Genomic DNA, 15,489 nt, shown 5'->3' with positions numbered 1-15,489 from the left:
AATACGTACCTTAAACCATTGTAGCTCACTTTGCATTTGCAATGCGGCACCAGGGATTTTGTTAAGTTGATTAGAAGGGGCCAACAATCCAGCCATGTGTAGCATGGTATTAAGTGCACAATCCACCGATGCTATCGTTACTTTTCTTGTAGAAACCCCATGCATAAGGCAATAAATTTGTGGTTGCCGATATTCAATTGCTGCCATGAAAACATTCCTCCCTTCAACATTATAATAAAGCACAAGTTGAGGATTTGTCTTTGCTAAACCAACAAAGATATCAACGACTCCTTCTTCGGCAGATTTGTAAAAGGCCGGATATACTGAGACCCTTCCATTCACCCTGTGTAAAGTTTTTATCTCTTGGCAGATGCTTTTTAGCAATCTCGACGAGTAATGATGCCTTAATTTCATTTCTTGTATCCTCTTTATTCCTATAGGTATAGGTATAGGTATAGATAGAGAGAGATGATTACTTATATCTATATAGAACATCTGAATTATACCTTTATAGCTAGAAAATTGCACAAATTACGACAGTCATTTGATTGAATTTAATTTCTATGATTGAAGAATTTGTACCTAGAATTTTAAGGAGAACTGAAGCAAAACGCTGTTGAAATGTACCTAGAGAATAATACAAGATATATATTAACGATAGATGAAACACTAATTAATGAAATAGGTTGATTTACTCCTATAGTTAAATAGGGAGAGACTGTAATAGATCATTTCAAGAGAATCTACCGGTAGTTCTTTATTCTTTTTTGTTCATAATTTTTTAATTTTTTTTTATATGATGTTATACATTATATAGTTATATATTTATAAGAGATCTCCCACAAATTTTTTTAAAAAATTATGAATAATTTAGAAAGTCGGAAACAAGATTCAAACAACTTGTTGCATGTACATATAAAATCATAAACATATACGCGTGCAATAAGCTATTTGAATTTTGATTTCGATACACTAAATTGTCTAAAATTTATTGAAAATTTGGGGAAGTCCTCTATAACTACAATGTACAATATCATATCATATAAAAAAAATTGGAAATTTGAGCTACAATATCTATGTACTAAAAAAATGAAAATAAACATATTAATACGTCCCCCTGAAAATGACCTACCTTACTATTCCCCTAGTTTTAATTATAATATTCTAATAATAAATAATACCCAAAATGAATAAGAAATATATTAAATATCTCACTGCTTTTCGAACTTTGGCTATCTTCTATGGTCGGGACATTTATACGAATGTCACTTTTGGCATCAACATTTTTTGGTATGTCAATACCTATTCGGAGAGAAAATGAGTGAGATATATTATTATTAGAAATGATTGTGTAAGAATATTAATACGTACATTTATATAAGAATAATAATAATAAATACACTCATATTCTGATAAATATTTTCAACACCATATTTCTTGAGACTTATTATATTAAAATAATTTATTATATTATTGTGTGCCTATGTAATTTATTTTTATATAAATATGAGTTACTTCTCTTATCTTACTTGATTGAATTAGAATTTTATAAATATGAAAGAAAACACATGAATGTTGTAGATATGGGGACTGGTTTGATAGTTGAAGCTAAAACGACCTAGAAAATCTAATTGTTTGTTTTTCTTTTCTTGTTTTTGTGTTTTAATCTTTGATGTATTTGTTGTTTGGTAATCAACTTAATGTTGGAGGAGGTTCAAATTCCCAATACAAATTAATTTATACATTATTTAACCAAATTATGCTTTGTTAACAGTATTGGATAAGTTATATGTGTGTTTGGATATCTTTGGAATCCTTTATTTATAAGTCTTATCAAGTAATTATACTGTTTAAAACGTTTAAATTTGGAAATAGAAAAAGTACTTTAGGTTTAGAGAAGAAAAAAAAAACATTATGTAATAACTAAAGAGTTGTTTGGTAACTCTTAAAAAAATAGTTTTTTATTTAATTAGTTAAAATTTTAAAAATTAAACATAAAATAGTGTTTGACAATTCTATTTTTATTTATTATTTTTAAAAAAATTTAATTAAAATTCATTAAATTTTGAATACAAAAAGTTTCACTTTCAAAATTTTTTTAAACCATTTTTTACTTTTCGTTTTTTTTTTCTCTTATTCAAATCAACACCTCATGTTATATTGTTAAGAAAAAATAAAAATAAAAGTTATCAAACGTATTTATTATTTTTTGTTTTTAAAAACAAAAAACAAAAATAGTTATCAAACATATTTTTATTTTTTAAAAATAAAGAAACAAAAATAAAAATAATATTTCTATTTTTGTGTTTAAAAAATTCAAAAACAAAAATCTTACCAAACACAACTTATGTTTTTCTGCAGGTGTTATTATTTGGCAAATCATGATCTTAGATGCATCTGAGTTATGTATTGATTGGAGATTTCATGGTTTCACTTGGAATCGTTTTTTAGTTTGGGTTTAACTAATTGTGTTTAGTTTGTTATTATAGGAGTTTCTCTTAGAATTACTACCTGCTTATATATACTGGTTGTTTTTAGATCTTGGTAGTTGATCTAATCATTTTCATTGTTGCAGAGAGTTTTGTTGGTTCTTGTTATTTTCTCTCTAACCTTTTTGTTGCAGGTTTTTTTGTTAATGTTTCAAGTTTTCTGATTCTATTGAGTGATGAACAGAGGGATATGTTCTGGGAGTTCTGCATGGATTTTAGAGACTGTTAAGACATGAAATCCACCTGCACCAGCAATGCAGCAGAATGCTTACTGCAACAGAATGTTCTAGGCGCTAGTGGTCCCTGGCAAATCATAGTTGTAATGATTGCACAGAGTTTGAGGAATTTGTTACACAATATTCCAATTCTGTTAGTAATATTGAATACGTGTAAGAATTGTAATGGCTACTGTTATACAATGTAATATGCAGAAAAGTGCCTATATAAATGAAAAGAATTCATCAGCATCTTTTGAGCTGATAAAAATATTCAATCGTATATTCTGTCTTTATTCTCTTTTCTATCTTGGTATCAGTCGCCTGTCCACCGGCCACCCCGTCATGACGACTCCTGGACCTGATCAGACTCCAGCACAGAGTGCCTCCGGCGCCACCGCCACTGGTGCAGCTGCCTTCGACAGTTCGTTATCATGCTTTTGTGGCCACCCCGGAGGTCATTGATCATGGAGCATGGTTCGCCGATAGTGGAGCATCAACACATCTCACTTCCAATCTTGACAATCTGACCGTTCACACACCTTATGGTGGTAAGGAGAAACTCACAATTGGTGATGGTAATATGCTTTCAATCTCTCATATTGGCTCTGGATGTATTTCTACAAATTCTGCTCAACCATTATTGCTCAACAACTTGCTTCATGTGCCCAAAATAGCCAAAAATCTTATTAGTGTGTCACAACTTACCTTGGATAATAATGTACTAATGGAGTTTCATTCTAAGTGTTGTTTTGTGAAGGACAAGGACACAAAGAAGGTGCTGCTGCACGGGACACTTAAAGATGGATTGTATCACCTAGACACTACCTCCATTCCCTCCCAAACTGCTCCTCAACCCTCTGCTTTTCAACACTTTGCTGGCGTTTCTACTGTTTCCTCTTCTAATGTACCTAAGTCAAAAGTTAATGAAAATAGGTCTGTTCTGGGTAGTGTTTGGCACCAACGTTTGGGCCACCCCTCATCTAGGGTCATGAAACAAGTGTTAGCTTCTCTACATGTCAATTTGATAGGTGCATCAAAACAATAAGGTCAGATTGGGGAGGCGAATTTGTCTCCTTTACCAAAAATCTTCATGACAAGGGCATCCATTTTCAACATTCCTGTCCCCATACCTCGGCGCAAAATGGGAGCGCCGAGCGCAAACATCGGCATATTGTCGAAATGGGGCTCACACTCTTAGCTCAAGCTTCCATGCCCCTAAAATTTTGGGTTGATGCCTTTCAAGCTGCTGTCTACCTCATCAATCGACTCCCTACACCTGTTCTGCACAATATCTCTCCATTTGAGGTCTTGTTTAACAAAGTTCCTGACTATCACTCCCTCAAAGTGTTTGGTTCCACGTGCTTTCCTAATATTCGACCTTATCTCCCTCACAAGTTTGGGTTTCGGCCCCTTAAGTGTGTTAATCTTGGCTTTAGTGAGTCTTGTAAGGGGTATAAATGCTTAAGTTCTACGGGTCGTGTCTACTTATCTCGAGATGTTAAGTTTAATGAGCAAGATTTTCCATTTTCTGCTGGTTTTTTGAACAATTACAAACCTGAATCCACTTCTTCTTTTGGCTCCTGGGTACATCTCCCATTTCCCTCTGTTATTATTTCTACTGATTCTGTTTCAGGTACACATGCCAGCTCTACTACTCCATCCCCCTCTCTTTTGTCCTCTGCAGCACCACCTTCGGTCAGCACGTCCATGTCCTCACCATCTACTGAGGTATGCCCACTTACTCCTATTTCTCTGCCTCAACATGCTGATTCTGCTATGGACTGTTCTCATTCCAGCACCCATTCGCCGATCTCCTCTTCCAGCGAGTGTGCCACGACTCCTCCTCCTCCTCCACGCCCTACTCACCCCATGATTACGAGGGTGAAGGAAGGCATCTACAAGCCGAAGGTCTATTTGGGTGCCTCTAAATGGAGTCGTCAACATCTTGAGCCCACTACTGTCACTGAAGCACTTGCCCTTGAGGGGTGGAAATCAGCCATGAACCAAGAAATTCAAGCCCTTCAGGACAACCAAACGTGGTCTCTTGTTCCACCATCTACTCAGTATAATCTTGTGGGAAACAAGTGGGTATTCAAGGTAAAGACCAACTCCGATGGGTCATTCCAGCGGTTTAAAGCTCGCCTGGTAGCAAAAGGTTTCCATCAGCAGCCTGGTATTGAGTTTAGGGAAACGTTCAGCCCCGTTGTGAAAGCATCTATAGTTCGGGTAATACTTACAATTGCAGTCTCTAAACAATGGCCTATCAAGCAACTTGACATCAATAATGCGTTTCTAAACGGGTACTTGGAAGAGGATGTGTATATGAGTCAACCGGAAGGCTTTGTCGATCCAAAACGGCCTGAATATGTTTGCAAACTACACATGTCTCTCTATGGCTTGAAGCAAGCTCCTAGAGCTTGGTTTGAGAGACTAAGAAACACCTTACTGCAGTGGGAGTTCAAAAGTTCAAGAGCAGATAACTCCTTGTTTTTTCTCCACAAAGACAAAGTGATTATTTTGGTACTTATTTATGTAGATGACATTATTGTCACTGGGAATAATTCCAGCAAGCTGAACCAGTTTACTGAAGTGCTGAATAAGAGCTTTGTTTTAAAAGATCTTGGTCCATTGAACTACTTCCTTGGTATTGAAGTGTATAGAGATGAATCTGGCCTTTATCTTACTCAATCCAAATATATAGAAGAATTACTTTAGAGACACAAAATGACCAATCTCAAGCCGACTTCAACTCCTATTGCAACTGGAAAACCGATCTCAAAGTTAGATGGAGAAAAATTGAGCAACCCAAGCTTAATGGGAGCACTACAATACTTGTGTCATACAAGGCCTGATATTGCTTATGCTGTGAACAAGCTTAGCCAGTTTCTTCAAGAACCGACAACTAGTCACTGGAGTGGTGCCAAACGAATCCTAAGGTACTTAAAAGGTACTGCAAACCATGGACTGCATATTGGGGTAAGTGACCATTTGAGTCTAGTAGGATACTCTGATGCGGACTGGGCATGTTGCCCCGATGATAGGAAATCGGTTGCTGGATATTGTGTCTACTTGGGTGATGCACTAGTCTCTTGGTCATCAAAGAAACAAGCCGTAGTATCAAGATCAAGCACGGAATCCGAATATAGAGCTCTAGCTCATGTATCAGCTGAAATAGCATGGATAGAGTCTTTGTTGAAAGAACTGAATTTTCCTCTAGCAGCAAGATCTGTGACATGGTGTGATAACGCTAGTGCTGCTGCCTTAGCCTCCAATCCAGTATATCATGCACGCACGAAGCATATCGAACTTGACGTACATTTCGTTAGGGACAAAGTATTGAAGAAGGAGCTTGAGGTTCGACATGTCTCGTCTGCAGACCAGATTGCTGATTGCTTTACTAAAGGACTATCAGCTGAGAGATTTCAGTTCTTAATCAACAAACTTGGAGTGTATCAATCACCCCTGCGTTTGAGGGGTGGTGTTAAGACATGAAATCCACCTGCACCAGCAATGCAGCAGAATGCTTACTGCAACAGAATGTTCTAGGCTCTAGTGGTCCCTGGCAAATCACAGCTGTAATGATTGCACAGAGTTTGAGGAATTTGTTACACAATATTCCAATTCTGTTAGTAATATTGAATACGTGTAAGAATTGTAATGGCTACTGTTATACAATGTAATATGCAGAAAAGTGCCTATATAAATGAAAAGAATTCATCAGCATCTTTTGAGCTGATAAAAATATTCAATTGTATATTCTGTCTTTATTCTCTTTTCTATCTGAGACTTGGTGCTGAAGAGATTTCAATCATTCTTATGAGGGATTTAGAAGTTTAGAAAGTTGAGTGGGAGACTCAACTTAGGGTAATTGTAAATCTTACTATGAGCTTCAAATTATTCTTTAGCAAATTAGCATGTTGATTTTATAATTTGTAAAAATCAAAATTTGCTATAATAAAATAATTTTGCTCCTGTCTTTGTGACCCAAGAAGTAACTAATTTTTACCAATGAACCTTGTAAAAATCTACTTGTGTTCTTTACTTTCTAGCACCTATTATTTATTCACTTGTTTAAATCGAATCTTATAATTCATTAACTTAAGAAGTACGTAGTTTTTCACATTATATGTATTAATACCAAAAAACGAAAAAAAAAAATCATGTACAACTTACAGTAGTCATATATCCATTGCTGCCAAAATTTGAGTCGACATCCACTCGGAAAGGCAGTAAAGTCTCTATTAGTAGCGAATGAGAAGATGACATTACCGTCCTCAACCAGATCTGGGCAATGCTCAACTAATTGCAAAGCAACATCTGTTGAAAATAAAATGAGGATTATTTGTTATACTCTATTTGACTTCTTCTTCTTGATTTTGAATAACACGTACTACTTGTGATTATTCAGCGGAACTAGCGACCTAGAAATATTGGTAAGATTCAGTGCCCAAGACTACTTTATCTAGTATACAGTAATTAGTGTAATTTATTACCAGTCCTATATATTTTATTTAATCACATTACATAGTTAGTTGAATATCATATGATGATATCAAATAATAATGCTCATTATATATATATATATATAAATCTATAATTGTACCAATTATTCTATCAGTGAACGATATTTATTACTTAAATCTTAAATGCTACTCATGGGTGAATTCTTGTTAATTTTAAATATTTTTTTTGGTTCTTTTAGTTAAATATTAGCTAGATTTTATTCTTGTTTATTTAAATTCTAACTAGTGAGTGTTGTTAATAATAATTAAAGTTAATTAATGGGTTACTTACCATACCATTGCGCCTCTATACTCATCTGGAGGACCCTAGCTCCACGTGACTTGTTGTGTGGCGGGGACAATTGTTCGATTGGCGTGACAGCGTACATATATCGACCCATGTCCTTGTGACCATAGGTGAGTACCCATTCAAGTGGTAGGATACTATGTTCTCCAAGACCACACAAAATGGTAACTAATCTACTGTTCTTTTGAACCAAACACTTGGCAATTCTGGTGATTCCACTCCTTGTAGCTGAGGCAAGAGCCGTCCATTTCTGATTATCCTTCATTTCTAAATCTTTTTCTTCCATTTTGGAAACCAACTCTTCTACAATATCCACATGTCCGTTGCTGGCTGCAATATGGAGAGCCGTCTCCTGGGTATATGGATGTCTTGCTCTCAATATTTCAGGGTTGGCTTCAACCAAATCCTTCACAACCTTTAAATTCCCTTCTCCGGCAGCTTCAAACCAGTCATCGTTTGAGGATGAGGATGAGGATGAGGATGCCATCTTCAACGAAACATTTCATTTCATGCCTCAGTGTTAATTACTTGCTACCATACTTACACTTAATCTTTAATAATTAATATTGTTAAATATATATGCTCGAATCAATATATAATAACCCATCCAATCCCAATTTCCATAACGTTTGAAAAGTGAGATTAGATCGAATAGAATTGAATAACTTATACTATGTAATTTGGTTAACAAATCAAATTAAAGAGAATATTGAAAAAACTAAATCTAACAACTTAAATGACCCCTAATTAGTTTAGGATAACTTATTCCTACTAAAAAATTTGAGATAATTTTTCCAATCCAATCACCATCTTCATGTATTTCCATGGTAAAAAAACAAATTTTCATTATGCATCTAACATATTTTCTTATAATTTATTTTTGACAAATAATCCACTCATTCATTCTTCATTATTTTTTAATTCAATCTAATCATATTTAGTCTCACTATTCAAACAAAACCTTAAAGAATACAACTATTCTACTTTCTGAATTTATATACTAGCACTACTACAAAAACACTCTTTTAGGACACTAAAAAGTCATGCATGTCCTAAAAGTTTGATTTGTTTTTTTAATATACATCTCTTGGACTTCCTAAAAGAATTATTTGAGGGCTCGCGGAGTCCTAAAAGAATTCTTTACAAATTTGATTTTTTTTAAATATATATATATATATATGGTGTTACCAAGTTTCGAATCCTCGCCCCATAAATTAAGTTAAACCTTTACCATTTCACCAATACATCTTATTAATAAAATTATGACTATAAGCATATTTCTATCATAATATGCACACTTAATTAATAGTTAAAATTAAGTAGTTTAGGGTTTATTTTTTCAGATCTAACCTTAAAGAAAGAGAAGAGAATGGGGCTGGAGGTCGGGTGGTGGCCGACGGGGGTAGCTAGGGGGCTGGGCTCGGGGCTGGCTGGGAGGTTCGTTCGATGGCGTAGGGAGGGGTTCGGGGCTGGGCTGGGCTGGGCTGGGCTCGGGTCGACGGTGCAGGGAGGGGCTGGCTAGGGGTCGACGACGCAGGGAGGGGTTCGGGGCTAGCTGGGGGTTGACGGCGCAGGGAGGGGTTCTGGGCTGGGTTGGTGATTAGTGCTCAAAAGATGTCATTTTATCAAGTTTAAGTTCAAATTAAATTAAGTTTTGAATAATATTTTCTTGAATTTATTATGATATATTCTTTAAATGGAAAATATTAGTTTTAATTTAATTTACATGAATTATAATGCATTTGAGCCTAATTAAAAGAAAAAATATAAAAAAAAGAAAAGAAAAGAATTAAACTTGAAAAATGACATTATTGTAGTTAACTTCTTTTTTTTGTTGTTTCATTTGAAACCCAAAGGAGGCCCACGGTTCCAGGCCCACGGTTCCAAGCCACAGCCAGCCGAGCCACCTAGCCGAGCGCGAGCCGAGCCACCGCCTGTCAGCCTTCCTGCCAGCCTCCCTGCCAGCCAATCATGCCCTGCCACGTCGCCTCCTTCAGCTCCATCAATTAGCAAGTCTCAGCAAGCATTATTTCCCTCATTTGTTCCCTCATGTTAGTCCCTCCAACGGATTGCCAGGCCCAAAGGTCCAAAAGCCCAAATGCATTCCTTCAGCAAGATAGCAAGCTCCCAACGTGACCCAACTTCCAGCAGCCCAAATCCATTTTTCTCCTCTCCTAGCTAGTGCCTATGTGGCACCTCCTCATTGGCTGAAAGTGGGTCAAAACCCTCTTGTGTCACCAGCCATATTTTGTGGGTATTGGGTTTGTAAAATTGCCATTTTGAGCTTTAAAGCTCATGTTTTTGTGGTATTTTAGAAAAGGAGAATTTTGACTATACACAAAAATAGCTAGGGTAATATTAATAATAAGATTTGATTTTTCAAAATCATATCTTATTATTAATATTTCAGATTTATTTTGTAAACCCCATTTTGTTGTTTAATTTCTTTTTAGTCATTTTCTCCATCTATAAATAGGGACACTCTCTTCACATTATGTATGTAATTTTTAGAGTAATGAAACTATAGCAAAATTTCTACTCACTTTCTTCTCATATTTTCTTCTTAGAACTTTGTGAGAATCATGAGCATAATGGCCTAATCTTCCTAGGAAGGTTAGGGATGATTCCATATGCAAGTGATGTTATTTTGCTATTTTGATTTACTATGTTCTTAATGTAATATATTTGAGTTATTTATGTTCTTTCATCTCTATCTTTATTTTGTTATCTCTATTTACTTATGCTAATAGTATATAGGATTAGTCATGCTCTTTCTATGTGCTTCTAATTAGTAAAAGTAATATTGATACATAATTTTATGTCTAATCTTCTATTGCATTATTGCCATTGGGTATTTTGTCACTTTTAGATTTTTCATAAGATTAACATTGTGCTTTTAAAGTAAAGAACTTTATAACTCAAATGAACTTTTGTTAGAAAAACTATGGACTTTAATGTTAGATTTTCCAAGTAAATGTTGGGATGTGAACTATTTACTTGTGTATTTTTATAAATCAAGTAACCAAGTAACTAAACAAACATATGAATGATTCTTGAAACCTTTCATTTTCTCAAACTCTTGATTACATCTTACCTTTATTTCACTTATCTCATTTCATCACGTTATCAAAATACAATACCAAAATCTCAAACATCTTTCCATTTACAATTTTATTTACTTCTTGTTACTAACTTTTTGTGCTATTTTCTACTAACCTTTTGATTTTAGGTTACCTCCTTGTGGATCGACCGCCCGATCTTACTACAACTACCGCTTAGTGTAGTCACATTTTGGGCGTTAAACAGTTGGGCTCGGGTCGACGGCGTAGGGAGGGGCTCGGGGCTGGCTGGGGGTCGACGGTGCAGGGAGGGGTTCGGGGCTGGGCTGGGCTGGGCTGGGCTCGGGTCGACAACGCAGGGAGGGGCTCGGGGCTGGCTGGGGTTTTACGGCCCAGAGAGGGGTTCGGGCTGGGCTAGGCTCAGGGCTGGCGGGGGGTCGGTTGGTGGGCGACAACTGGGTTGGCTGGTGGGCAGGGACGGGGCTGGCTAGGGGACGACTGGGGGTGGCTGGGCTAGGCTCCGGGCTGGCTGGTAGGCAAGTATTTTTTTCCATCAAACATTTTTTATTATTAATTATTTATATTTAAATGTTCTATTTAAATTATGTATATTGTATTGAATTTTATTTTTGGGTATATTATGTTTTATGTTTTTAGGATATAGATTACCAATTTTAGATTAGATATTTCATCGTTTTGAAATATTATGTGGGGATAATATTTGAATTTTTATTTCTAAAAATTTGAAAAATGATAGTAATTGTATATATAATATAGATAGTTATATATATATATATATGTTACACATTCTTTAAACATATATATATATATATACGACACTAATTAACAAAAAAATAAAAGTGTTTAAATTAAATACATGATTTATTATTTAAATTATATTTATGTGAAAGTTTACAAAATTAAATATAATGTTGATATTAATGTGTAGGTTAATATTTCGATTGGTCTTAAAGCATTGGATTAGTAGTTGGCTTGCGAGAGGTATGGTGTATTTGATTTTTTTTTTATTTTTAATATAAAGTGTATAACTTTAGTGGAGTTTAGATATCTTAGATATTCATCCGTAGTGAAGTAGGTTATGAAAATTTTATGTGATGTGGTAATAACGGAAGGTTGAAAACTTGTATGTATTAGTGAAGTAGGTTCTGAGAATTTTGTGTGCTGCGGTGATATATGGATGAAAACATGTGTGTTGTTTGATTTGTTTGAATTGTTTGTGTTGATTGTGACAGATGGCTAGGCTAGTAAATTAGGGGATATGTTGTCTGATTTTATGTTTGATTTACTTTTATACTTCAATGTTTTCTCTTCAAAATTTTAATGACAATACTCCTATAAATGATATCGCAATGAATATGTTGTCACACTTGGACTGAGACATTGGTAGCAAGAGAGTTGTGTAACAATTAGGGGTGTTCATTGGTCGATTTGGGTAGATTTTTGACAAACCAAAACTCATAATCGAGTTGGTACTTTTCAACCCGTAACCCACCCAATTAAAAAAAATTGAAGTTCAACCCAACCATCAGTTTGGGCGTTTAGGGTGGGTTAACCCGCCGAAACCGTCGAATTTTTTTTTCTAAAAAAAATCATTTTTCACCAAATTTTTTTATTACTTTCTCTATTTTTTAGTTTGTATTTCTAACTAAAATAATTTTTACTTTAAAATATAGGATTTTTTTATAAAAAATAATAATTTTAATTTAGTACTAATAATTAAATAAATATAAAATTAAAAAAGTAGACAAATTCTTAATTGGGCAGGTCGGGTTACATTGGGCGGGTTGCGAAAAATTTCAACCCGCCCAATATAGTGATTGGGTGGTTTGAAATGAAAGACGGATTTTTCGGGCTGCATTTTTTTTTGTTTTTTTGGGTTGGTTTGGTCGAGGTATTCGGGTTGGGCGGGTTGCAAAATTTTTTGCACAGGCCTAGTAACAATTGTGAGCAAACTTATTTATTTACACTACAATAAAAATCTAGTTATAATTTTTCATGTTTGGTGTATTATAATGTGATTTTTCATGTTTCAGAGATGATTTTAGAAAGAAATTCATGGCAGACAATCCTTACTTTGGAAAGACAGTGACGAGGGTGAGTACAAGGACAAGAAGAAGAAATATGTTATTTGACAATGAATTTAGTGTTTTATTATATTTGTAATTTTTATTAGAGTAAATGATTCTTGTTTGAGTGGTTAATTATTTACTTTGTAAATCTAGTTATATTTTTTTTAAGGTCAAGACGATTATACTTTGTATAAGTTTTGTTATTTTAATCTATAATTTTTTAGATTAATTTGTATATAAATGTTTCATTTAAATCATAATTTTTACTTTAAAATAACAATAAAAAAAATTAAAAATTAAAAATATAAATTTTAAGGGCACCCAAAGAGAGTCATAAAAACCTTACTTAAAGGCACTCAGCAATATCTTTTAGGACTCGCAGACATTCCGTTGCGAGTCCTAAAAAACTTCAGTTTTTAAGGCTCTTAAATAGAGGACTCGCGTCCCGCGAGTCCTAAAAAGCCTTTTTTGTAGTAATGTAGGTAAAAACACTACAACAAAACATAGTTTTAGGGGCGGCATCGTCTCTAATGAGCCGCCCCTAATAAAGTGCACCTAATAGTGTATATTAGGGGCGACATGTGGGTCGCCTTAAAATCTGAGATGTCGCCCCAAAGTTTTTCACATGTGAGAATATTTTTCGCCAATGTGTCGCCCCTAATACTTGATTAATAGGCGTCGCCCCTAATACTATTTCATGCATAAAAAAATTAATAAAATGATTTTAATAATTAAAAATTAATTAATTAAATTTTAAATTATTAAATATAGATATATTTAAAAATAAAAATATTACATTAAATATTCAATTTAGTTCATTAAGATAACAAATATCCATATTGTTAATACTGTAACAATTAACTAACAATAATATAAATCTAGTCTCCTAAACCAGCTGCGTTGTTTGCCATATTGTCTTACTATTTCAATTGTGGTTGTGGTGGTTGCGGCGGCATCAGCCATGGATATTGGGGAGGTAATGTGGACGATCCTGCTCCATACATGTACGGATATGGCGGCTGCGACGATGGTGGAATCGGCCACGGATAAGGTAATGGAGTTGCTTCGTACATGTAAGGAGGTGCTATAATTATTTTCAAAGTCTATGACCCTGTTTATGGTTTAATTACACGTTTGTCTTAAAACCTCGATTAGTGAGTTAAACACACGTTTTTAACTCACTTAGTAACAGCTCTAAGGAAGTAGGGCGCTACAACTTGGTATCAGAGCGAGCCAAGGTTTATGGTTTCTGGAGATTGACCGAACATGCACGCTCGCTGTCAGTGACAAGCTCGACTCAGGTTTGGTTGGTATGATTGACTAATATGCTTGAATACGTGCTTGAATGCCTTGTTTGCCTACTTATTTCATACAGAGCATGATGAGTGAGTTAATATATGCATGATGTCAGGGCATGGCCCGTTGTATGCTATATGTTATTTGTATGTTATGTGGATTGTTGTTTATGGTTGACTGATGTGGTTGGGAGGTGGTTTTGGATGTTGTTATCATGCCTGATGAGCGGCGTCGTTGATTGCAGGCATATTTGTTGAGATGCCTCGGCAATCATCTAGACTCCGCGGCAGTAGGGCCGAGGATGATAACCAGGGTCAGGACCCTCCACCTGCCCCACAGAATTGGCAATAGATGTTTGCCGAAATGGAAGCAAGACTGCAACAACAGAGGAGGAACTTCAATAGTTGAGGCAGCAGGCCCCTCCACAGGTCACTAGGTTGCCAGTTCAGCACGTTGTGGCGCCATTGCCGGTTCAACCTATTATGGAGAACAGGTGGGAACCTTTGTATGAGTGGTTCAGGAAACAGCATCCTCCCACCTTTGAGGGTGGATCAGACCCACTGCGGGCAGAGCAGTGGATGAATATGACTTCCTCAATTCTGGATTTTATGAGGGTTGAGGGAAACGAGAGGGTAGCTTGTGCTAGCTACATGTTTAGAGAGGATGCCCGCATCTAGTGGGATGTGGTGGTTCAGAGAAGGAATGTGGCCATTATGACTTGGGAAGAGTTCAAAAATATCTTTAATGAGAAGTATTACAGTGTTGCAGTTCGAGCTGCGAAGGTTGGCGAGTTCATCAACCTGACTCAGAACCAATTGACCGTGACTGAGTATGCTTTGAGATTTGACCGATTGGCGAAGTTTGTGCCAGATTTAGTGTCGACTGATGCGGCAAGAAGAGACATATTTATATGGGGATTGAACATTATGATCGCCCGTGATGTGAAGATCACCTTGGATCTAGAGGCTACTACCTATGATCAGGTTGTGGACAAGGCTCTTACATCTGAGGGGGCCAAAGATCAGATTTGGAAGGAAAGCGCTATTAGGCGCGATGCTAGGAGGACAGTGTCTCCTTTTATTGGATCCAGTCGGGGTAGTGGCTCCAGTGAGCAGAAGAGGAAGGCCCCAGATTCCTTTGTTCCTCCCAGTTTAGATAGGAGGGCACGGGGTGCTTTTACTGGCTATCAGGGCGAAAGTGACAACTGGAGGTGTTTTCCAGTGTGTCCATGGTGCAGACGACGACACCAAGGTGAGTGCAGGATTAGGGCCTGCTTTGTCTTTGGGAGTACCAATCATCTGAAAAGGGACTGCCCATAAGTCAGGAGAGAGGAGCCGAAGCAAAGCGACAGTCTCGCTCCTGCCAGAGTATTTACTTTGACTCAGACTGAGGCGGAGGCTAGCCCCTCGGTTGTGACAAGTCAGATTTTTAGTGCTGGTTCTTCTTATATTGCATTGTTTGATTTGGGAGCTACTCATTCGTTTGTGTCTACTAGAGTGATAGATCAGTTGTGTAGACCTAGTGTTTT

At 36.1% G+C, this 15,489-nt stretch overlaps 1 protein-coding gene across 2 annotated transcripts in view; it reads right to left on the bottom strand.

Moving 5' to 3' along the window:
- Positions 1-15,489, bottom strand: part of LOC133797872 (uncharacterized) — a 35,138-nt gene that overhangs the window by 865 nt on the left and 18,784 nt on the right. The window contains exons 2-6 of one of the 2 annotated variants that reach the window (XM_062235962.1): positions 7,502-8,003; positions 6,881-7,024; positions 1,216-1,302; positions 583-627; positions 10-434 (exon numbers count right to left, since the gene is read on the bottom strand). In XM_062235962.1, the coding sequence (XP_062091946.1) occupies positions 10-434; positions 583-627; positions 1,216-1,302; positions 6,881-7,024; positions 7,502-8,003 (1,203 nt within the window). Of the gene's footprint in view, positions 1-9; positions 435-582; positions 628-1,215; positions 1,303-6,880; positions 7,025-7,501; positions 8,248-15,489 lie in introns of those variants that run through there. The other variant, XM_062235963.1, reaches the window with a different exon arrangement.

The sequence above is a fragment of the Humulus lupulus genome, chromosome 8, assembly GCF_963169125.1.
Source record: "Humulus lupulus chromosome 8, drHumLupu1.1, whole genome shotgun sequence".
NCBI lineage: Eukaryota > Viridiplantae > Streptophyta > Magnoliopsida > Rosales > Cannabaceae > Humulus > Humulus lupulus.
This window is presented reverse-complemented; position numbering and strand designations above follow the sequence as displayed.